At 39.1% G+C, this 25,102-nt stretch overlaps 1 protein-coding gene across 4 annotated transcripts in view; it reads left to right on the forward strand.

Moving 5' to 3' along the window:
• cntrl (centriolin) overlaps positions 1-25,102 on the forward strand; it is a 112,796-nt gene that overhangs the window by 9,927 nt on the left and 77,767 nt on the right. For 3 of the 4 annotated variants that reach the window (XM_048558653.2, XM_048558651.2, XM_059638380.1), the window contains exons 4-11: positions 4,174-4,304; positions 4,618-4,759; positions 6,050-6,236; positions 7,241-7,434; positions 12,132-12,251; positions 15,690-15,918; positions 17,318-17,427; positions 21,538-21,732. In XM_048558653.2, coding sequence (XP_048414610.1) covers positions 4,174-4,304; positions 4,618-4,759; positions 6,050-6,236; positions 7,241-7,434; positions 12,132-12,251; positions 15,690-15,918; positions 17,318-17,427; positions 21,538-21,732 — 1,308 coding nt within the window. The remainder of the gene's footprint in view (positions 1-4,173; positions 4,305-4,617; positions 4,760-6,049; positions 6,237-7,240; positions 7,435-12,131; positions 12,252-15,689; positions 15,919-17,317; positions 17,428-21,537; positions 21,733-25,102) is intronic. The other variant, XM_048558652.2, reaches the window with a different exon arrangement.

The following is a 25,102-nucleotide window of genomic DNA, read 5'->3' on the forward strand; positions in this document are numbered from 1 at the left end:
TGGAAATCAAGGTTAATAATAAACAGTTTCTCTGTTTTACCAGGAAATTTTTAAAAAGTATCATATTCTCTGCCATAGAATCATGTTTGCACTCTGCTAAATACATTAACACACAGGAGGGGTTTCATTCATTTTCATGACCCAGAAGACTGGGTTAGCACAAAACCTAAAGTTTCAGATTTTTTGAAAACTTTATTGGTTTTGTTCTGCTCAGTAGCTAGTCTCAAAAACAACATACTGTGACCAATAAGTGGCAACAAATTGTTACAATGATATACAGTGTTGGTTTTAAATCTCTGAGAACATCATATCACCGAGTGTTTCAGAATTTACTGCAAATTTGGTTTGAATATTTGTTTCCAACAGGACTAAAACTTATCACTGTAAACTTGAATAAATGTCTTAGTTACCACGTGGCCAATCACATTAATTAAATTTCAGATGAAGGAATACTTTTAAGTTTTATGTTAAATGATCATAGATCTGCAGAATAATTTTAACATTTTAATTTTGATTGGGAGTATGAAATGGCAGTATTTCTGTCGATTGATCAATTGTTTAGTTGTCAAGGTACCAAAGTACAGTGAAAAGCTTTGTTTATGAGCAGTACAGCAGATCATGGTAAGCTAAGATGTACAGATCAGAGGCCATAAAAAGATTTGGACAGAGGCATGCAGGTTATGTTGAACAGAGTGTTAGCCAGATCAACATTATTTGAGACTAAAATCATTCATCAGTCTAATAACGGCCAGGAAGAAGCTGTTCTTGAATCTGGTGAGGAGATCTTCACCATCCCCCCAGACCTCCCACTGACTGAGGACGAACGGTCAGTCCTTAGGAAGGGGCTCACCTTTGTCCCCCTACAACCACACATCAACGAATACCAGTCATGGTTGGACATAGAGCAGTTTTTCCGCCGTCTTCGCCTCCATGTCTACTTCTTCAACCGGGAACCTAACCCTCCCTCCACTGACCCCTTCACCCGCTTCCAACACAAGTCCTCCTGGACACCACCCCCAGGCCTCCTACCCTCCCTCGACCTCTTTATCTCCAACTGCCGTCGAGACATTAACCGCCTCAACCTCTCCACCCCTCTCACCCACTCCAACCTCTCCCCCGCAGAACGGGCAGCCCTCCGCTCCAACCCCCACCTCACCATCAAACCCAAGGGTGGCGCAGTGGTAGTATGGCGCACTGACCTCTACATCACCGAGGCCAGACGCCAACTCTCCGACACCACCTCCTACCGCCCCCTCGATCATGACCCCACACCCGAGCACCAAACCATCATCTCCAACACCATTCATGACCTCATCACCTCAGGGGACCTCCCACCCACAGCCTCCAACCTCATTGTTCCCCAACCCCGCACGGCCCGTTTCTATCTCCTTCCCAAAATCCTCAAACCTGCCTGCCCTGGTCGACCCATCGTCTCAGCCTGCTCCTGCCCCACCGAACTCATCTCCACCTATCTGGACTCCATTTTCTCCCCTTTGGTCCAGGAACTCCCCACCTACGTCTGTGACACCACCCACGCCCTCCACCTCCTCCAGGACTTCCAATTCCCTGGCCCCCAACACCTCATCTTCACTATGGACGTCCAGTCCCTATACACCTGCATTCCGCATGCAGATGGCCTCAAGGCCCTCCGCTTCTTCCTGTCCCGCAGGCCCGACCAGTCCCCCTCCACCGACACCATCATCCGCCCAGCTGAACTCGTCCTCACCCTCAACAACTTCTCTTTTGACTCCTCCCACTTCCTACAGACTAAGGGGGTGGCCATGGGCACCCGCATGGGCCCCAGCTATGCCTGCCTCTTTGTAGGTTACGTGGAACAGTCCCTCTTCCGCACCTACACAGGCCCCAAACCCCACCTCTTCCTCCGTTACATTGATGACTGTATCGGCGCCGCCTCTTGCTCCCCAGAGGAGCTCGAACAGTTCATCCACTTCACCAACACCTTCCACCCTAACCTTCAGTTCACCTGGGCCATCTCCAGCACATCCCTCACCTTCCTGGACCTCTCAGTCTCCATCTCAGGCAACCAGCTTGTAACTGATGTCCATTTCAAGCCCACCGACTCCCACAGCTACCTAGAATACACCTCCTCCCACCCACCCTCCTGCAAAAATTCCATCCCCTATTCCCAATTCCTCCGCCTCCGCCGCATCTGCTCCCACGATAAGACACTCCCACTCCCGCACATCCCAGATGTCCAAGTTCTTCATGGACCGCAACTTCCCCCCACAGTGATCGAGAACGCCCTTGACCACGTCGCCCATATTTCCCGCAACACATCCCTCACACCCCGCACCCCTACAACCGCCCAAAGAGGAACCCCCTCGTTCTCACACACCACCCTACCAACCTCCGGATACAACGCATCATCCTCCGACACTTCCGCCATTTACAATCCGACCCCACCACCCAAGACATTTTTCCATCCCCACCCCTGTCTGCTTTCCGGAGAGACCACTCTCTCCGTGACTCCCTTGTTCGCTCCACACTGCCCTCCAACCCCACCACACCCGGCACCTTCCCCTGCAACCGCAGGAAATGCTACACTTGCCCCCACACCTCCTCCCTCACCCCTATCCCAGGCCCCAAGATGACATTCCACATTAAGCAGAGGTTCACCTGCACATCTGCCAATGTGGTATACTGCATCCACTGTACCCGGTGTGGCTCCCTCTACATTGGGGAAACCAAGCGGAGGCTTGGAGACTGCATTGCAGAACACCTCCGCTCGGTTCGCAACAAACAACTGCACCTCCCAGTCGCAAACCATTTCCACTCCCCCTCCCATTCTCTAGATGACATGTCCGTCATGGGCCTCCTGCAGTGCCACAATGATGCCACCCGAAGGTTGCAGGAACAGCAACTCATATTCCGCCTGGGAACCCTGCAGCCTAATGGTATCAATGTGGACTTCACCAGTTTCAAAATCTCCCCTTCCCCGACTGCATCCCTAAACCAGCCCAGTTCGTCCCCTCCCCCCACTGCACCACACAACCAGCCCAGCTCTTCCCCCCCCCCCCCTACCCACTGCATCCCAAAACCAGTCCAACCTGTCTCTTCCCTCCCTAACCGGTTCTTCCTCTCACCCATCCCTTCCTCCCACCCCAAGCCGCACCCCCATCTACCTACTAACCTCATCCCACCTCCTTGACCTGTCTGTCTTCCCTGGACTGACCTATCCCCTCCCTACCTCCCCACCTATACTCTCTCCACCTATCTTCTTTACTCTCCATCTTCGGTCCGCCTCCCCCTCTCTCCCTATTTATTCCAGTTCCCTCTCCCCATTCCCCTCTCTGATGAAGGGTCTAGGCCCGAAACGTCAGCTTTTGTGCTCCTGAGATGCTGCTTGGCCTGCTGTGTTCATCCAGCCTCACATTTTATTATCTTGAATCTGGTGCATGTGTTCATGCCTCTGCATCTTCTGCTTGATGGGAGAGCTTGTAGGAGATCGTTACTGATGGCTTGACTTCCAAGAATACAGATCTAACGCATGCTGTGGGGACCAGAGGAACAAGTTTGCCAGGGGCTGGTTGGGCAGGCATCACCACCCTGCTGGCATTCTGCTCAAACTGACTGTAGAAAGCTGTGAGCTCATCAGGGACGAATGTGTCTTTGTCTGCTGGTGATTTAATGATATTTGATGAAAAATAGGTCTAATGTAATTAATCAGTTAATAAAGAATATTAATGATGTAAAAGATAATGTCCTAAGTCTTGTAATGGAAAGCCTAACAGTTTACAAAACCATGCAGGATCAAATTTCAGCAGTCTTGGGTTGGAAAGTGCAGCACCTGAGGCATAGAAAACATTCAACAATTCTCCAATTCTGTTAAGTTCTATTCTCTGCCATGAAATGCAGAAATCACCAAACTGAATCTATATCCCTCACAGTGAGAAGCTGGGAAAGTTTGTATCGAGCCATCATTATTCACACTTTGGCTGCTGCAGGATATAGGTCAAAATGTATTTTGGTCTAAAGCTGAGCACTTTAAATTTCAGCTGCTTGGACATTTTCTGTCTTAGAATCTATTTATGAAAAGAATAAACAAAATATGACAGCATATGTTCGCTATAGAGTAAATGCTGACAGTGGAATACAGAGTATATAACTTGCTTTATGTTGTTCGCTGAAGAATCAATAACATTTTCTCTTCAGTTTATAGAAAACCTGGAAAAATGTGAGCAGTTATTGGTTTTGAACCTGAATAACAATTTGATTGAGAAAATAGAAAAACTGGACAAACAGTCTAAACTGCGTGAACTTAGTCTTTCATACAATCGTATTTGGTGAGTAACATGAGATAGATGCTGTGCTTTCACCAATGAGAAAATGATTGAAAAATATACTTACTTGTATAGTTAACTCAGTAGGTATAAAATAAAGAACAATAAGTAATATCAATTCTCAGTAAAGGGTTTGATGAATTTTCGGTGGATCTTACTTGATGATATTACACTCAATCTTGGTCCTGACAGCAATACATCTTTATTTTGTTACTAATTGGATAATATTAAGAGCATTCACTCTGACTTTGCCTATCTGGGCAGCGCATATGTTTCATATTGTTCAAAATAAATATATTTATTTTTCTGAATTTAGTAAAATTGAAGGTTTGGAGCACATGGTGAACCTTCAAAGTCTGAAGCTGGCTGGAAATTATATTGAACAAATTCCAGTTTGGGTTGGAAAGAAGTTGCGATCCCTTCGCATTCTTAACCTCAAGCAAAACAATATTACGTCGGTATGTTGATTTCAATTTGGAACATAGGAATGTTCGGGGAAAATTCAAGGTTTGAATTTGTGCTTCAAACAAATTGAGTTGAGGAGTATGTACAAAATAATAACTTGTAGGAAGGGGAGATTGGAAATATTCATTTACCATTCCTCCTTCAATAATGTACAGTTTTTCAGTCATCAAAAACAAACCAATCTGCGAACAGACTCTAATTGTGAGAAACTGTAATCATTTTCATTTTTTGAAACTGAGAAAACTGCAACTTGGAAGTCAGATGACTCAACTTTCAAAAAACACCTCTAACTTCCGAAAGCATGCACAGTATGAATTACCAAATGTTAGTGCTAGATGTGAATTTGAACTTTGCATTCTTGGCTGCACTATGTTCCATTCTGATAGTTGGATAGCTCTAGAAGATAAACAACAGAAGGCCCAATTCAAATATTGCGTATAAACATTAGGATAAAAAAAACCATGTATGTCATGGGTAAAGGAAGCTTTTGTTCATCTCATGTTTAAATTACTTTGTTCATTATCACAACACAATTGGAAAAACTATTGTAGAAGAAATATTGTAATTTGTGTATTTTTACATAGCTTCGTTGCAAGGCAGTAGGTAAGATTGAACTAAAGATAACAAAGTGTGAATCTGGATGAACACAGCAGGCCAAGCAGCATCTCAGGAGCACAAAAGCTGACGTTTCGGGCCTAGACCCTTCATCAGAGAGGGGGATGGGGACAGGGTTCTGGAATAAATAGGGAGAGAGGGGGAGGCAGACCGAAGATGGAGAGAAGAGAAGATAGGTGGGGAGGTAGGGAGGGGGTAGGTCAGTCCAGAGAAGACGAACAGGTCAAGGAGGTGGGATGAGGTTAGTAGGTAGGAAATGGAGGTGCGGCTTGAGGTGGGAGGAAGGGATGAGTGAGATGAAGAATGGGTTAGGGAGGCGGAGACAGGCTGGGCTGGTTTTGGGATGCAGTGGGGGGAGGGGACGAGCTGGGCTGGTTGTGATGAAGGGTCTAGGCCCGGAACATCAGCTTTTGTGCTCCTGAGATGCTGCTTGGCCTGCTGTGTTCATCCAGCTTCACACTTTGTTATTTTGGATTCTCCAACATCTGCAGTTCCCATTATCTCTGATACAAGATTGAACTAAACACAGTTTATTTAAAACATTACAGATGGGTAATCTCGTAATATTTTTATTCTTGCCAAGATGATTAATTTTATGATTTTTATAGACAATATGCTAGATGCTTTTTCCTGTGGATAATTTAATATTTTCCTGCTTTATTGTTTAGCTCCAGGATATAGCTAAACTGAAACCTTTGAAAGAGTTGACTTCACTAACTCTGGCAAATAATCCCATTGCTCGACTTCCGCATTACCGACTATTTGTAATATATCATTTACGTTCATTGAATTGCTTGGATGGACAGCTCATAACTATCCAGGAGCGGCAAGAGGCTCATGAACAATTTAATTTAGGTAAATTAAGTTCAGAAATATGTATTATTTTTCTAAAATACTTCAACTGAGTTTGAATTATAGTGAAATTAAATTAGTGGTTATAATCTGGTGGTCAAGTACACCTTGTCAATTATTAGGTTTTCTAAATATAATGAAGATTAGCTTGTGTATTCCAACAATTTTAGTTTTTTAATTTCAAATTCCACCTTTCATTGATTTCCTTTTAACCTATAATAACAGTGATAACAATTTTGATGCTTTTTGTGCAGATTTTTAAAAATTGCTTAAACAGAAACAAATTAATAGCTGAGACGGTGACTGGGGTAGGAATTAAAGGTGGCAGAAGTTCATAAACTTCAGCAAGATACTAAGGAGAAGAAAATGCAGACCAAGTTTGCAGACTCTGCTCCCCCTTCCCCTCTGCTTTGGAAATAAAACCAGTCTGACTCCAAGTTGATGCACAGCCAGATTCTAAATAAGCCCTCACCTTAACTGCATTGTCTGACCTGGGATGTCACCTCTGGCATACTAAGGGAACTTATAAACCTTTAGTTATCTGGGGGCAGTGACTCAAAAGAAATTTGGGAATCTTCATATTAATCATTTCCAGCAGATTAAAGATTTAGCATCCATCTTAAGTTAGTTCAACATCGTATCAGGGCAGTGACCCTTTAAACTATTGCTTATAAATTCTGTGTCTGATGCTGCCTCCCATTGACACCTGAAGAAGGAGTGAGACTGTAAAAGCTTGTGTTTTCATATAAACCTGTTGGACTATAACCTGGTGTTGTGTGATTTTTGACGTGGTCCACCCCAGTCAAACACTGGCGCCCCTACATCTGACCTTCCCCTGTTAACATGGTGCTCCCACATCTCTTCCCCAAACGCAAATACATCCATCCATCATACCATGTCAACAGTGTACATTTTAGTGATTGTCAGAGATAACTCAAGCCAATATTAAAGCCAGAGAGACGGTCTTAGTTAAGATTGCAGACCATTTTTATTTTTGCTCTGTGCAGAAGAACTAGAGAAACTAGAGAAGGAACTAGAAAGCAAGATGAAGGAGATTGAGCAGATGGAGCAGGAGCAATCTAAGGCTGTAGAGAACATTAAAAGGCAGGAACAACTAAATAAGTCACTTAAACAGGAACAGCAGCAACAGAAGAACAACTACAAGGAACTGGAAAGGGAGTTGGAAACCAAGAATGCACTGGTATGACTTTGAATTAATTTTTAGTATTAATATTAATATTTAATTAATATTTGCCACCTACAAACTTTGAAATTGTGCCTTGTACACCTATCCAGGAGATTCTATCAAGAAGAACGGAAGGCCTAGTAGAATTTCCCGAGGAAACCTGTTCCAATCCAAAATAGAATGTTTTATTAGCGCTCTGTTTCCTGTCACTCGGATAATTTTGTATCCATACGTCTGCAATCCTGTTTGTTCCATTAGTGTCAACTTTGCTGAAAATATCTTACGTAGCACTTTATCATACATCTTTTGGAAATTCATATAGGCCTAGACAACTGCATTAACCTTATTAACCTCTATTTACCACTTCAGAGAACTTATTTAACACAATTTTCCTTCAGAAATCTGCTTTCTTTGTGCTACAGAAAGATCCTAGATTTATTATTACCGGGCAAGTCAGATCTCACGGTGAAATCTAGCTTGATAGATTTAATGTAGGGATCTTTCATAAAGCAATGCTATAAATTTTGCACAATAAAATCCTATCTATTCCCAGCAATGTAATTTTACTGTACTCAAACCAGAGAGCTCCCACCTCTCTTGTATCTGAAGGTTTGACTTAACTCTTAAGGAAGTGAAAGAAAAAGTTTGATAGCCTTCCTCTCGATTATTCATGCAATTTTCTTAGCTACAAGTAACTGCTTCAGGGCTTTAAAAACTATTTTTGTTGTGGAATTTTCAAACTATGACCTTTAGTCTCGGCCTGTTTTCTAAATGTTCTGAACTAGCTCCAAAAACTAAACAACTCTTTCGATCTTTATTTGGCTTCAGAAACTGTTCTTACCGCTGATCCTATTCAGATCTTCTGCGAATTGTGACCAAATGTGGGTTTATCTTAAACAACACTAAAGAACTAATTCTTCTTAACAAAAGCAAACTAATGCATTTCAATTTTTGCTGTCTCCAATTGTAAAACTCTCACAATACAAAGAAACTCACATTGTCAACTCGAGGCCCTCAGTCAACTGTTTTCTGACACAATGGTCTAAAATTATGGCTCCAGAATGAGTGACAAGTTTACTGCTAACACTCTCAGACACAGACCAAAACCCACATGCCATTTGTTCAAAGTCCAAACTCTTAAAAATATGATTTAATACAAATAGAATCACATTCCTTCCTTTACACTTAATCTGTGTCTTTCTGAGTGTTTCTCCGTTTTGTTCTGGATTATCATTGCTAATACTTTAGCAGCTCCATGGGGTTAAAATTACTGACCAGTAGTTGCTGCATTTATTTTTAAGCCCTTTTCTGAGCAAGGTGTAACATTTGCAATTCTCCATTCTTCTAACACCACTTCTATACTTCTATATCTAATTGTGTGATTGATTGTAGTCACTGCCTCAGCAGTTTCCACTATTACTTCCCTCTTTGTCTTTGGATAGACCTTATCTGGTCATGGTAATTTATCAATTTTGAAGTAGAGCCTGCCTTTCCAATACCTTCTCTTTATCAATGTTTAGCCGATCCAATTTCTTATCCACAACTGAGGACTGAATGCTGTCTTGCTATGACTTTGGCAACATCTTCCTTACTAAAGACGAATACACTCAGAGTACTCAGCTGTTCCCTCTGCCTCATGGCAAGAGGCTTAGCAAATAAAATACTATAGTGAGTGAGGAACTACGAACACAGTGGCACAATCATCTAAAGATTCCTGTGCTACTCCTTGCATGGTTTTGCTAGGAAGGTGAAATTATTTGATGCTGTGTTTCTTGCCAAGTAATCTAGGTGCAGTAGGAGAACCTTACATTTGATACCAAATGTCTGCCATAAATTTGATAATGTGTCATGAATTGTGTATGGCTTTGAAGTGTTCAAAAGTGTATCCAGATGTGAACAGTGAAAGTCAAATTTGATTTCAATAGAGGAGGAAAAATGTATACTTATGCATTCTTTATAGGTGTTTATCATTTGTGCTGACAACCTGTGCTTGCTTTTCTTCTTTAGCTGGTAACATTGGTTGTTCACAATACTCTCCCTGCCGCGTACTACACCTCTGTTCCCAGTCAAGGTAGCTTGTGGAAAATATAATGTGTAACTCATCTCTTTCCGTCATCAGCTGAACTATCTGCATGTTGAACTGTATAAAGCTTTTGTTTAAACAGAAGCAATCGTGCACTGTACTTCAAACGCTACTCTTACTTGCCTGCACATTTAGAAATGCTAATGGCTGCAAAGTTTTTTAGCTTGTTCAAACAACTTGTTTTTAACTGAAATGTTTTTCAAAAATCATGCAAATAATTTTTTTTTTCTCAAACTCCATTGAAGTTGCCTTTTACTCTTTCTTTAACTTTTTGTTTTTTTGTAGTATTTTCTGCCAATGTCTGTTGTGCCTTGCAGTACACTTACCTTCAGATGTCATAGCATGTAGCTCTCCGTTGCGTGCAACAGGGATCACACACAGGATTTTGGTGGTTAGCATGCAAAATCATACCTGAAAATTCTGAACCGAGATAAATTATACGATTGGCATAACAGAAGCCAATATTTGTTACTTTGTTTAGCCTTGGGATGTGGGCATGTTTGGCTTGGCCAATATTTTCTGTCCATCTCTAATTGCCATTGAAAGGATCATGCTGAGCTATCTTCTTGAACTGGTGTAGCCACTGTGGTGTAAATATATCATGGTATTGGTATGAAGGGACTTCACGAATTTTGACCCAGTGATCATGAAGAAACAGCAATTTAGTTCCAAGTCAGGATGGTGTGTGCCTTGGAAGGGAATTTACATGGGAACCCAATCACCTGTATCTCCTGTTCTTGTTCTCTAGGCAGTAGATGCCATTGGTTTGGAAGAAGCTATCTGAGAAACCTTGCTGAATTATTGCAGTGCAACTTGTTGATGATATGTGGTGCTGCTATTGTGTGACAGGGATGGAGGGAGACAATAATGAAGGTGATAACTGCAGTGCTAATCAAGAGGATTGCTTTGTCTTGGATGGTTTTGAGCCTCTTGAGCGTTTTTGGATCTGCACTCATCCAAGTAAGACGAGATTCCAAAAGTCTCCTTGTTTGTGCCTTGCAGATGGCAGACAGACTTTGAGGAGTCATCAGTTGACATACTTGCTGCAGAGTTCCCAACCTCTAGCGTGCACTTGTAACCACAGCATTTAAATGTCTGATACACTTTCATCAGTGGTCATATGATTACGGTTAATGCTGGAGTTACCTTCTACTTTTGCACTGGGACTTTTAGCCTCAGTGGTAGTGCCTCTGTCAGAAGTGAGTCAAAAGACCTGGGATTGAGTTCCACTTACTCCAAATGTCTATCTTAATATGTCTTAACAGGTTAATATAAAAATATCTGTACTTGCATTGGTGCCCTGGAGCAAACATACTTTTAATTTGCGAGTTAGCTTATGAAATAAGAGTGTTGTAACAGTCAAAAATTGATGCATTCGGTGAAAGAATAAAATTTTCCAAACTTTATAAGTGCAAAGTTGAACTGAAATGAACCAAGTTACTTCCATAGATTTTAGAGCATTGAGAAGCAGTTCAGATTTATCTTCTGCACTTGCCAGATGATTTAGGACATTGTAGCAGTTTTCTGAGGTTGTGGAAGAATTTAAATCAGGGACCTTGGAATCTCTGGAGATTGATGTGGACATGGATGACTGGGACTTGATGGGGAATAGAAAATATACAGCGTATGTTTAGAGTTCATGTAGCAAATTGAATTGATGGGTTAGTTAAGATTTATATTTCTTTGTTTTATTAGACCAAGAATGACAGAAGTGTCATTTTCAAAAATGTCCCATGTGTGATCTCTGTGTCACATACTGTAATTTGACTGTGTTGGTGCTCATGATTTGATGTGAACAGAAAGAAATTTGAATAACAAAGTGAAGAAATCTGTTGAGTTATTAAATATCAAAATTTGGTCATTTTGGAGAAGCGATCTATTTACATAAAGTATTTTTTTTTGGATAGTGACCATTATACAGAAAACAACATCTTGGGATGCACCTGCAGATGGCCTACAAAATTGTTGGAAAATGAACTTCGGCTTTGAAATCATTACTTGTATCAAATTTTTTTTAATTTTTTTGTTTGCAATAATAATACTTATTATGGTTGTTTGTTTTCATCAAATATGTTTTAGACTGCTGATTTAGTGAAAAATAATTTCTGTCATGAACCAGAAACAATGGAGGTGGGCAGTATGACACCTGAGATTTTTGCGTCTCAGTATTCTTTGTGATTTTGGATGATCGCTTCCTCTTCTGCTTTTGAATCTTTGAGGGAGCAAAATTCAACTTTATTTTGTCAAGAATCACAGAACTCCTACAGTATGAAAGCAACCTATTCAGCCCATTGAGCCCACATTGCTCCTTTGAAGAGGACCACACTCAGACCCACCCCATCCCTGCAACCCTGCATTTCGCATGGCCAATCCACCAAAACTGCACATCTTTGGACTGTAGGAGGAAACCGGACCACTTGAAGGAAACCCACGCAGAAACAGTGAGAATGTGTAAATTCCACATTGACAGTCATCTGAGGGTAGAATTGAACTCAGGTTAACCACTGAGCCACTGTGCTACCCTAGGAGAAAGAAGAGCACCCTTCACAAAAAAAATCATGTATTTGCAATTGTTAGACATAGTGAAAGCTTTGTTTTTAATTTCATAATTTTACCTTTTTTGCTACAGCTAAAGCAAAAGACTGCAGAGTTAACAAGGGCATGTCATAAACAGTATCAGCTGGAGCAGGAACTAGCATTTTACAAGATTGATGCTAAGTTTGAACCATTGCATCACTTTCCAGAGGTGGTAATGTATGATCTTACTTTATTAGATTGCTTATCTATAGAAAGTCATTAATTCTGACAAGGTGTCCAACCTGCTAACAAAAGCAAAGCATGGAATTACTTATTCTGTCTGTTTTGCATTAAACTTTTTGTGTATCCAATAATTTGTCCAATTATATTGTGGGTCCTTTTTTAAGGTGATTTGAGTATTATTTTCAACAAATTGACTAATGGGTCCCTTTCAAACACTTGCATACGAAAAGTGTGCCATGTACAATATAGTTCTCTAGAGTACATTTCCAAAGAAGTCGGTGAGAATACATTGTTAGACACTCTGATTTTTGCTCCAGTTCAGTAGGAAGGATTTATTTTAACATGATCTTGAAATATAAGTTTTGTGATTTCATTGCAAAAAAAAAGCTCATGGGATTGGTTTAAGAAGAGGGGAAGGAGAATTTTAAAGCCAGGAGTTGGTCAGACAGCTCTAAGTCTACTGTGCCAATTAAGTACATACTTTAGTTCTGACTTCACAAAGGAAGACAAATAACGTCCCAAAAATATCAGGGAATATGGACCTAATGGGAAGTAGGAATTGAAAGTAATTAATATTAGTAGAGAAATGGTAAGGGGGAAACTGACAGGATTAAAGGCAGGTCCTGATCAGCTTCATCCTAGACACTCAAGGAAGTGGCCTTAGGAATAGCAGATGCACAAGTAGTCATCTTCCGAAATTCTATATATTCCGGAATAATTCCTATGGATTGGAGGTTGGATAATGTAGCACCACTATTTTAAGAAGGGAGGCAATCAGAAAACAGTGAATTATAGACCGGTTAGCCCAAGGTTGGTAGTGGAAAATGTGCTGGAGACTATGCTAAAAGATGTAATGGCTGAGCACCTGGAAGTGTTATGAACCAGTCAAATCCCCTCAAAATATATTAAGGGCATAGCCTAGATCTTAACTTTTATCTTCTTTAAAGGAAAGTGTAAGATGCTCTGTTCTAGATATGATTTGATTGGTCGACTATGAGGCTTTAAGCAAAACACAGTTTGAATACAGACGAAAAAGGAAGAAATTGGCACAAGTTTAACTCAATTAAATTACTAATCGTCAACAGTTCTAATATGACATCATCCCATAAACATACCCTTGTCAATGGAAAATTCAGTAAAACAGATTTTCCTTACTTACTATCTGCTCCAGTCCAGGAGAAAGAAACACCGAAAGAAGATTTTTAGCTGCTGTGAGAGAACTTGAGCTTTTTGCTGTAGCATAGAGAGAGCTGTATCTGCCAGCTTCAAACCACAACTTAAACTGAAAACAAAACTAAAAGCCTGACTGCACCCAGTCGTGCTTCTGTTGCCTAATTTTAAAAAAATCTCAGTCACAAGCTGTTATCCACTGCTTCTGAAGCACATTCTGGTACCACTGGCATCGTCTTTCTGAAGAGAAAACAGCATGGAGTCAGCATTGATTTATGAAGAGGAAGTCATGCTTCTGAATTTTTATTTTAAGGATGTTACTGTTACATAAGGGAGAGCTAGTTGATGTGGTTTACTTGGACTTTCAGAAGGCTTTTGACAAGGTCCCATAAGAGATGATCATACAAAATTAAAGTCCGTGTGATTGGAGCTCATGTACTGAAATGTATGAAAACTGGTTGGCAGACAGGAAATAAAGGGTAGGAATAAATGGATATTTTTCTGACTGGCAGGCCGTGACTAGTGAGGTAGCACAGGAATCCGTGCTGTTACCCTGCCTATTCACAATATTAGATAAGGAAGCTACATGTTTAAACCTCCACATTTGCAGATGACACTAAGCAGAGTCGGAGGGTATACCGTGAGGATGATGCAGATTTGGATTTGTGATTTGAACAAATTACTTAACTGGGTGAATACATGGCAGATGCTGTATAAGGTCGATAAATGTGTGGTTTCCAATTTGGTAGCTAAAACGGGCAGGTAATTATTTGAGATAACAAGGTGTAAATTGGATGAACACAGCAGGCAGCATTAGAGATGCTGTTTGGCCTGCTGTGTTTATCCAACTCTACACTTTGTCATCTCAGATTCTCTAGCATCTGCAATTCCTACTCTCACAAGTAATTATTTGAACCGCAGTAGATTGGGGGAGCAGGGTGTTGGGGGTTGGGGGTGCAGTAGTGCAACAAGACCTGGGCATTCGTGTACACCAGTTGCTTAAAATTAAGCATGTAGACGGAGAAGAAAGCAAATGGTACGTTGGCCTTCATAGTGTGAGGATTTGAGTACAAGAGCAGTGATGTCTTTCTGTAACTGTACAGGGCATCGTTAAAATCACACCTAAAGTATTCTGTACAGCTTTGGTCTCCTTGTCAGAGGAAGATCTTCTGGCTATTGAGGGACTGCAAAGAAGGTTTACCACACTGATTTTTAGAATGGCAGACTGATATATGGGAGGAAGCTGTATTCACTGAGGTTTAGAAGAACGAGGGGTAATCTTGGAGAAAATTCCAACCGGACTAGATTGAGTAAAAACAGGAAGGATGTCATTGACGACTGAGGAGTCTAGAAGCAGGGATTGTAGTTGAAGGGTAAGATATAGAACTTTTAGGACAAAGAAGAGGAATTCCTTCACCCAGAAATTAGTGAGCCCGTGGAATTTTCTGTCATAGATAACTGTTGATGCCAAAACATGGAAGATTTTCAAGAAGGATGTAGATAACATCTTAGATCTCATAGTATTAAAGAATATTGGGAGAAAATGGGAACAATATTGAATTGGATAATCAGCCATGGTCATATTGAATGGCTGAGCAGGCTCAAAGGGCCAAAGGGCCTACTGCTATTTTTGTGTTTCTGTGAATCATGTCATGATTGGCCCTCCACCTTCAATCTGTTTTCATGTCCAATTACCATGTGGAATTCCTCAAATGACAGCAAGAGAAAATTAATCTGCAATTCTTGAATATTTTCTGGAAACAAATTTAAGTGATTTGACAAAATTCTGAATTATATCTATCCATCTACTCAGGTGCAGAATGCCATGTGAGAAGTTAAAGGAGTATGAGATCAAATTTCTGAGGAGATTTTGATGATTATTGTAGAATCTGGACAGTCAGGAATATTTTGTTTTCATTTTGTATTTTTGGTCAGAGATTTGTAATCCTGTTTTCAGGTGTCTTAGTCTTTTTGTTGGCACTTTTGTCAATTTTTTCTATTCATCCTAACATTTAGAATGCTTTCACTAAAAGTTTTATAGTGCTCTTTTCACAAATTTATCTGGATATGGCTTGGTGATTTTATGTAGCACAAAGGTCATTGAATCTTAGATGTAACAATCTGTACCATTAGAAAATAAATAATTTATTGTATACAGCAAATTTCAGAACAACAGGATGTCTCAAAATGCTTTATGCCAATTAAATACTTTTGAAGTGTAGTCATAAATTGTATTCTGAATTGAACATTTTTGCAGAATTCTGAATTTGAAGCAATCCCTAATGAAAGCCCATACATTGGGAAGGCCAGATACAAGAGAAACCTTTATATTCAAGAGGAACATATTACTGACCCAGTACAGCATGGAGAAGTTGGAAAAATTCATTTTGATGAAGCTGATCAGGGAAAAAGTGAAGAAGTGAGAGCAAAACTTCATCAAGACTTGGATGTTCAACTGGAAGATAAAGAAAAAATGATTCAGAAAGGTAAAGAGTTGTAGAACTTCTGTTCAGAATTAGGCTCTCATTTTTTAAATAGTGAAAGATCAGTTAAAGTAGTTTAAAAAAAATTTTAAAAACTAGATAAATTTTAATGGGTGTGGCTGTCAAGAATATTTTAATTAATTACTTTAATAATGAAATCCATTTAAGAATTCCTAATATGGGGAGGTGATGGCCTAGTGGTAATATCGCTGGACTGTTAATCCAGAGCCCCAGATAACGATTTGGAGACTAGGGTTCAAATCCCACCACAGCAGATGGTGGAATTTGAAGTCAATAAATATCTGGAATTGAGAGTCTAATGATGACCATGAATCCATTGTCAACTGTCGGAAAAAGCCATCTGGTTCACAAATATCGTACAGGGAAGGAAATTGCCATCCTTACCTAGGTTAGCCTACATGTGATTCCAGACCCACAGCAATGTGGTTGACTCAACTTCCCTCTGGGCAATTAGGGTTGGGCAATGAATGCTGCCTTGCCAGTAATGCCATCATCCTGTTGATGAACTAACCTCAGTATCATACGAATCTTTACAAAGCGGAATTCTCACCATTTCCATTTTTGGTCTAGTAATCCTGGTGAGAGGATTCCAAATGGCCCCCAATGGGGGAACTAAAATGTGATGACTTCTTTTACTGTTTGTGATTCAGGTACGCCTTCTACAAAATGTACCTGGTGTGAATCAGATTCAGTTTGGTTCCACCTCCTAGCCTAACAGCTTGTCAAAGTTCAGGATTTTGTCTGATGTTAAGAGTAATTACTTAAGTGAGCTAACACCTCTGGAATCCTTAATTTCTTCAAAATGATTACCTAAAATTCAATTCATGAAGACCTTATTTTATACTCAAGGACAGTACACTTTTTGGAAGAAATGAACTTTGAAACTACAAAATTCTACGACTCTCGAACCCTTTTCTTAAAGGTGAAAGCTATAAAGTAAATTAATTTTTGAAATTATTTTATTTTCAACATGAAATTGCCAAGGTCTGTGCCTCTTACAGTGATATACCAAAGTTGTGAAATTGGTGCAATGCCAGATGTCAATATATTTGAATCTTTGTAAATGCAGGATGATTAGGATTTTAGTACAAAAGTTTTATTTTAATACATTTATATGTCTTTAAATATCCTGAAGCAGCACCCATGAAATAGGAGTATGAATGATGCAGTTTTATGATTGAGGGAGTGGATTCTGCTGTATTAATTTTACAGAAAATTTCAGCCGTAAGACTGAATTTGAAAGCACAAAATGAACATTTCCCCAGTGTGCTGTGATTGAGTTCTAAGATAAATAGTTAAAAAAGCAAAGAAGAAACAAATAAAAGTACTGTCCAGCATGCATGTTTCATTGCAAGCTGTTTTTGATGATCATTTTTCAAAGCTGAAGAGTCATTAAAGCAACTACAACATGAAAAGGAAAAGACCCAACAGCAAGTTTTGAGAACCGTTGAAGAACTGAGAAGTCTGGAGGCGTTAATAGCACAAAAGCGGGTATGTATTAGAACATAGAACATTACAGCACAGTACAGGCCCTTCGGCCCTCTGTTGTGCCAACCTGTCATACCGATCTGAAGCCCATCTAACCTACAGTATTCCATGTACGTCCATATGCTTGTCCAATGATGACTTAAATGTACTGAGGGGTGATCTTAAAGAATTTAATAAAATCATAAAAGGCATGGATAGGTTGAATAGCTAAGGTCCTTTTCCTAGGGTGGGTGAGTCCAAAACTAGAGGGCATTGGTTTAAGGTTAGAGGGGAAAGATTTAAAAGCGACCCAAGGTGCAACTTTTTCCACACAGCAGGTGATAGGCTATATGGAATGAGACGCCACAGAAAGTGATGGAGGCGGCTACAATTACAACATTTGGACAGGTTTATGAATAGGACAGGTTTTGAGGGACACGGGCAAAGTGCAGGTAAATGAGACTCCTTCACTTTAGGATACCTGGTCAGCATGAACAAGTTGGATCGAAGGGTCTGTTTCTACGCTGTATGACTCTATGAATTTATATGGCCCGAGATGAACTCGGAAATCACCTAGTCATTTAATCTGCAAATGTACTGTCTCAGCCATCTATTCACAGAAACATCATGGTACACAAGGTGGTCATTCAGCCCAACGTGTTCACACCAACTCTCCAAATGAGCAGTCAACCTGATTTTCATGAGAAGTACAGCCAGAAATCAACTGGAAGAGTGGGGACTGAAGAATAATATAAAGAAGAAATATCTTCTCCTTCATGAGTACATTGATGTAGAAAAAGATTGTTAATTTTTGAACCTACAATAAATCATTTAGAAGCTCTGGATAAACACCCATTTATGCAGTTAATGCTTTATAGAACTGGGACATAGTTGAAAATACAAGCATTACGTTGATTTATTTCACTATCACGTAGTTAATTTGGTCCTCCACAAGGGAAAACAAACTATAGTTCAGTTTTGGGAGGTTTGAAGGGATCTCTGAATGCACATAAAATGATGCAGCAACAGCTATTATAAATAACCCTTCATAAATCAGTTTTTTTTGGTAACGTCCTCATTTGGCAAACTAGTCAACAAAAAAGACAAGTATAAAAACTGAAGTCTCTGATTTTTTTTTGCTCCATATGCTGGCTTTTGTAGCGAACTGTACAAATTAGTTTAGTGACTGTAGACTGAAGTGTATTGATGAAGATTTAAGTCTCTAGGATCTTTAAACTTGCAGTTGGGGATATTTCATTGAGTTTTTGCATAGATAAACTCAACTAATAATGAATGTAAATTGGACGCAAAGATAACATCGCTGTCGCCTAAAATTCCCTCCTTGAAAGTTTTCTCTACCTTATCCACAGGTTCGAGGCTACGTCTTATGTACTTTTTACCTTCCTGGCAACTGTCACCCTCACAAGTACTGTGTGCTGTTCAGAATGCCTGTCTGACATCAAGTTATAGTTGAGCAATAGTTTTCATTTGTTTAACATCAAGAAGACTACAGCCTTTCCCAGTCTGACAATTTTCTTAGACTGAGCATCCCTTGTATCATTCTCCTTGTCTTTCTGAAACTGACCTATCTGATTTCCTCAGCAGTTTATATTTGCAACAAAAATACAATAAGATCACCTATCAAAAGCACAGGTAAGGATTGAAACTAAATTTACAATCAAAAGGCATCCTTAAGACTATCTGCGATAACATTTCAGGAAATCCTCTAATCAAGTTACCCGTCTATAATCTGTACACAATCTGTGTGTATACCAATCTGTTTGCAGTCCCATGGTTTGCATTTGTCTGTGCTAACCTGTGTTCTGATTTATTATGTTCTGAGGATAGACCTCTTTTTTAGTTAAGAAAGACAGTCTTCTTTCCTACTACCCCTTCTACAGGTTCACTTCCTCTGATATCCTGAAAATCCCAACCTGACCACTGCACCGTAAGCATTTATTTTTAGCCTCGTATATTTCAATTAATTTGATTTAAATTGACTTAATGCATTGCATAAAGATGGCATTTTCTCTCTGGTGTTAATAATTTGATGCCCTTTTGTTAACTTGTAAAAATATGGTGAGTTTATGTCCAATTGTATTATGTTTGAAAGTATTCTTTATTATTTACTATTTTTAAAACATTTTGCTGTGAATTTTTGCATTCTTGAAGAAAATTCAAGTACTTGTATCCAACCCATAGGCATTCACACTGTTGGTATGTTCAATGTCGAAATTAACTTTTCTAGCAGTATAATTTCCTTGGGTTTGAAAGGAACATAGTAAATATACTGATTTTGATTTTCCTGTGAGCATGCGGTAGAGTTGCATTTTATTATCAATAATAAACATATTTTGCAATCCATGTTCTTTAGTACTGTCAGCAAAAATTAATTGATTACTGCTTAAAGAAGTTTGAGAGAGGATGAGTTAAAGATTGGAAAAACTAAGGTGTATTTTTAAAATAGCACTATTTTAGTTCTAGTCATGATTTCATTATAAAAGCATTTTAAATTGTGTGAGAGAACAGCGATATTTAAAAATATATGTATGAACAGTGCAGCAATCCTCCATTATGAAATGATAATAATTGTTTTAAACAATTGTCACTATCGCTGCTACTTCCACCTATTCTGAGTTACTGAATTCTGATCACTCAACTGTGAGTCATCTCTATCACTCACATACCTGCTGACCATAATTACGTTTTTAGGTAAAACCACAGCAACATTTAGTAGTAAACATACCACTTAACGGGATACCCATTCCTCAAGACATTGATGTGGTAAGTTTTTACACTAAATATAGAATGTCTCTATGTTTCTAACTGTAAATAATTATTCTCCAATGTGCCATACTTACAACTATTATTATCGAGTTCTAAAAATAATTTTCAAATACTTGTTAAATGCATTTAAAGTTTATTTCAAAATTTGTGTGTACGGCAGAAATTTAAAAATTATTTAAGCCGACTGAAGAATGCCAAACAGAAGCCACAGGTGAGGTTTTGATTGATCAGAATTTTTCTTTTCAAATTGACTGCTTCCTAGCTACAGGTAAAACTTTGTATGTTCCACAGGAAGACCTAAACAGAGTGAAATATAAACTGTGAACAGCATGAGAATGTTCAAAAGTATATAATTCTGTTTAAAGTAAGATCTCATCTTGAATTGGTTACATACAGTGCTAATATAATACCATATCATCTCTCAACTCTTGTGTGGATTTCCTCTGGGTGCTCCGGTTTCCCCTCACGATCCAAAAATGTCCAGGCCATGCTAAATTACCCATTGTGTCTGGGGGTGTACAGGTTTGGTGGATTAGCCATGAGAAATGCAGTGTTAACAAGGTGCCGAGCTGGATGAACACAGCAGGCCAAGTAGCATCAGAGGAGCAGGAAGGCTGACATTTCAGGCCTACATCCTTCTTTGGAAAACCATTATTTTCATTTAATAATGGAGGATCGCCACACTATTCATACATATATTTTTAAATATCGCTGTTCTCTCACATGTAATTTAAAATGCTTTTATAATGAAACCATGACTGCAACTAAGACTGCTCTACACTTTGTTATCTCAGATTCTCCAGCATCTGCAGTTCCTGCTATCTCAGAAATGCAGGGTTATAGGGTGGGGGGCTGAGTCTGAGTGGAATACCCTTCAGAGGATCGAAGTGGACTTGATTGGCCGAATGGCCTGCTTCCACACTGTAGGGATTTTAAGATTCTTTTGACAGTTATGCTTTGTAGACTTAATACAAGTGCAGTGTTCCTCCATTCAAGAGGGAGGAAGTTGTATTCGAATGATTTTAGAATCTGCAGTGCATGACCTGGGACATGTACTGAGAACTCATGTCTGTTGATGTTTGGTTGGGAAATGGTGGACAATTGTCTCAAAAGAAAGAAGGAATAACTTGAAAAGTGTGGGGTTGTTTTGTCAATAGGACGTGTGATTATTTTTAATGACCAAGTGATAAAATATGTACAATAACTGAAGATTATTAGGGAAAATCTTAAGTAATAACTACAATGGTTTAATGTTTTGCAAGTTTGCAATTGAGATAAAGTTGAAAACTGAAAGCTTGGTGGTGAATTCTGTGAAATCTAGTATCATCCTTTGTACTCAATATATAGGTGTCAGAAGTTGAGAAGGATCAACTCCATCAGCAGTTAGCACTGAAGATCCAGCTGATTAACAAATTGCATAAGGAAACTGAGCAAGTGAGGCAGCAGGAGGAAAGACAAAGAATGGAGATGGAGAAAAAACAGGATGAGATTGATAATCTAGGAAAGATCCTGAAGTCTCTTGATCCTAAAGATCCTCGACATGTGAGTAGAAATAAAGAAGTAAAACAATGTGAACCTAATGCCTTTAATGATGTCACCAGGGTCTTCATTTCCTTTTGCTAATTGTTGAAGGGAAGGAAAAAAATAGTTGAAATTCAGGCTAATCCTTATTTTTGCCATGCATACATAATCTTTTAACAACCCAAATGATAAAACTCAGCAATTTCCAGGTTTACACTTGATGGTCACGGCTGTCCATAGAATATGATTCAAAATTGTATACCATTCTACATAAATATTTTAATTCAAATTGTCCAGATTTGAGTCCGAACCTTTTGGCACAGTGGTGGGGTCACTACTACAGTGCCCAAAAAGCCCTATTGCCACAGTACATATTCTGACCATAAGTGAATCTAGTTACCTAACTGGTTAGCACAAGTTTGTTCATTTAATTCAGTAGAATTAAATAGAATTAACATTTATAGGGGAGGCAGTGGCCTAGTGGTATTATCACTGGACTGTTAATCCAGATACGCGGAGAATGTTCTGGGGACCTTGGTTCAAATCCCGCCATGGCAGTTGATGGAGTTTGAATTCCATAATTATCTGGAATTAAGAATCAAATGATGACCGTGAATCCATTGTCAATTGTCAGAAAAACCCATCTAGTTCATTTATGTCCTTTAGGGAAGGAAACTGCCGTCCTTACCTGGTCTGGCTGACATGTGGCTCCACACCCACAACAAATGTAGTTGACTTTGAACTGCCCTCTAGGCAATTAGGGATGGGCGGTAAATGCTGCCTAGCCAGCAACACCCTCATCCGGAGAATGAATAAAAAAATTAAAAAAACAAATCTAGTTTTCACGTTTATTTTATATGTATAACATGATATAAAGAACTGACTAACAAGTAATAATTCATTTAATTTCTTGTGTGTGCAGGCCACCTTAACAAAGTTTAATTATTTCAAAGTGAAAACGCAAGATTAATTAATATATAGTCTCATGTAATACTGTGCTTTGTTACATTTCATCTGTGAGTTTGTATACTTTTGTAAATTGAACATGTATGAAACTGATGAAGTTCAACAGGGGGTTTTTACTTCGTCATGTAAGAAACAAAACTTCTGATACAATTTCACAGCCGTAATAATTCATGTTCGGGGCTTTTAAAGAAGGGAAGACTCATACGTAAAGGTTAAAAATAGCCCCTGACTGAAACTAGTGCAAAACCAGTCTATTTATGAGAATGACCATTGCACGAAAAGAAAAAATGTATTTTTATAAATACTTGCTTCAATAATAATTTGAAAATTGTTTTGTATCAGTCATACCAATTAATAACTAAAATATTTAGTTTCTTGTATATTAAACCTGAGAAGTAAACCATTGTAAATGGACAAAATCTTTTCACAGAGAATAAATAATAGCGGCTTGGATGTTTATTTCCCTGCATCAATTGGCAGATTGTGTTTCAAGGTTATTTTTTTCTCTCAAAAATATATTGAGTAAATCTGAAGATTATATGCTCAGTCTCATCAGTTGTAATTCCTAAAGTGATATTTAAATGATTTTGTTTATGTGAATGCTATACGGAACTATATAAGATGTCAGATCTGGCTGAAATAAGTGTATGCATAGCACTTACTTAAATTAATGTATTGATCCGTTAGCAGCTTTGTAACAGGAAAGAGAACCTGTGAATTATGAATCTCCACAAGTTGTTGGAAGACTTGCACCACCCTGCAGTTGACTTCATGAAAATACCAACTTGCATTTAACCTCCCAGGGATTTTCATGATGTTGTTGTGTTTCCACATTAATTGGCCACTAAGAGTTCAGTTTATAATTACCGTATGTACCTTTTAATAACATTATAATTTTTAATAGCTTTCAGTCAACTTGCCTTACTTAGAAGGTGAACAGTTGTAAGTGTGGAGAATTTAAGGATATAGTTTTAGTTATTTTAATTTTTACAATCATTTTCTTTGTCTCTACTTTCTTCCTTCAATCTCATGTTTCTTTCTGTCTTTACCTCACTTCCTATACCTGATTTGACATCAAATTCTTCCACACTAATTTACCTTTATCTCAGTTCTTCCTCATTGGTTAAAGAGAAGACTTTCCAGAGAATACACACAGATTTTGCTGAGATTTTCTCAATGCTCTGTTGAACATTTGTCCAATGTAAACTGGACATTGGAGAAATTGGGGTCGTTCTCCTAAGAACGGAGAAGGCTAAAGAAGCATCAACAGAGGTGCCTTAAATCATGAAGAGTTTAAATAAAGAAACGGTTGGGGTTTCCACTGGTTGTGGGGTTGATAATTGAGGACACAGATTTAAGATGATCAGTGAAAAAGCAGAAATGACACAAGGAAAAGTTTTTGAAAGCAACTACTAATTAGGATGTGGAATGCACTGCCCTGGTAATGTTGGATACAGATCAAAGAATAAAACTCCGGAAAAAATTAGATAAATATTTGAAGAGAAGTTGTAGGGCAAAATCTCAGGAGGCAGGAAGGATTTAGACAAGTGGAAGATGTTTGTTCAAGCAGAAACCAGTTTAGGCAAGGGGAGGGTCAAAGGATTTTCTCCAAATCTCGTTTTGGAAGATAGATCGATGACACACCCTCTGCTTTTACAAGGAAACACAGCATTTTTATACATTTTGTGTTAAAATGATCAGAAGCAACATATTCACTGTCTTTTCCCTTAATCCAACCATCCAATGCCCTGGGACACCTAATCAATGGTAGGCATTTCTATGGACAGCCTCAGGTTCCCATGATCTTATGTATTAGCCAGACATTTAATCTGTGGGCCTTGGGATCTTTCTATGCATCCTATCATTCGCATTTCTAAAGTTCAAGGTCTACACTCCTTTGGGTCTTTCTCAGGCTTGTTTATCTGTAAAGATAGCTCAAATTCTGTTACCAATGGTTATCAAATTGAGTTGCTCCTTTTATTTTTCCACTGTCCCAATTACATAACGTAAAAATAAAATGTCGGTTAGTTTTAACCAAAATGTTCTGAGGAACGGTCACCAGACCCAAAATGTTAAGTCCGTTTTCTCCTCCGCAGATGCTGTCAGACCTGCTGAGCTGTTCCAGCAATTTTGTTTTTGTACCGTTGTATTTCACTGTGTGAGCAGGCTGTTTAGTTTTGCTTAGCTTCTGTCTGCCACCTTGTAAGCAGGCATGGGCTGCTTAGTGTGGTCAGGTACAAGTCATTTTACACAGCCAGGTTCGTGTTACCTCTACAGATGTAATTACAGGAGTATGGGTAAAGAGTAGGAGAGTGGAACTAGCTGGTTTGCTCCTCAAAAGAACCACCACAGGGCCAGGGAGTTGAATGGCTTTATTTGTTTTACTGTTTCATAATTCCCATAATCCTTTCACATTACTTGTTTT

The sequence above is a fragment of the Stegostoma tigrinum genome, chromosome 29 (assembly GCF_030684315.1).
Source record: "Stegostoma tigrinum isolate sSteTig4 chromosome 29, sSteTig4.hap1, whole genome shotgun sequence".
Taxonomy (NCBI): domain Eukaryota; kingdom Metazoa; phylum Chordata; class Chondrichthyes; order Orectolobiformes; family Stegostomatidae; genus Stegostoma; species Stegostoma tigrinum.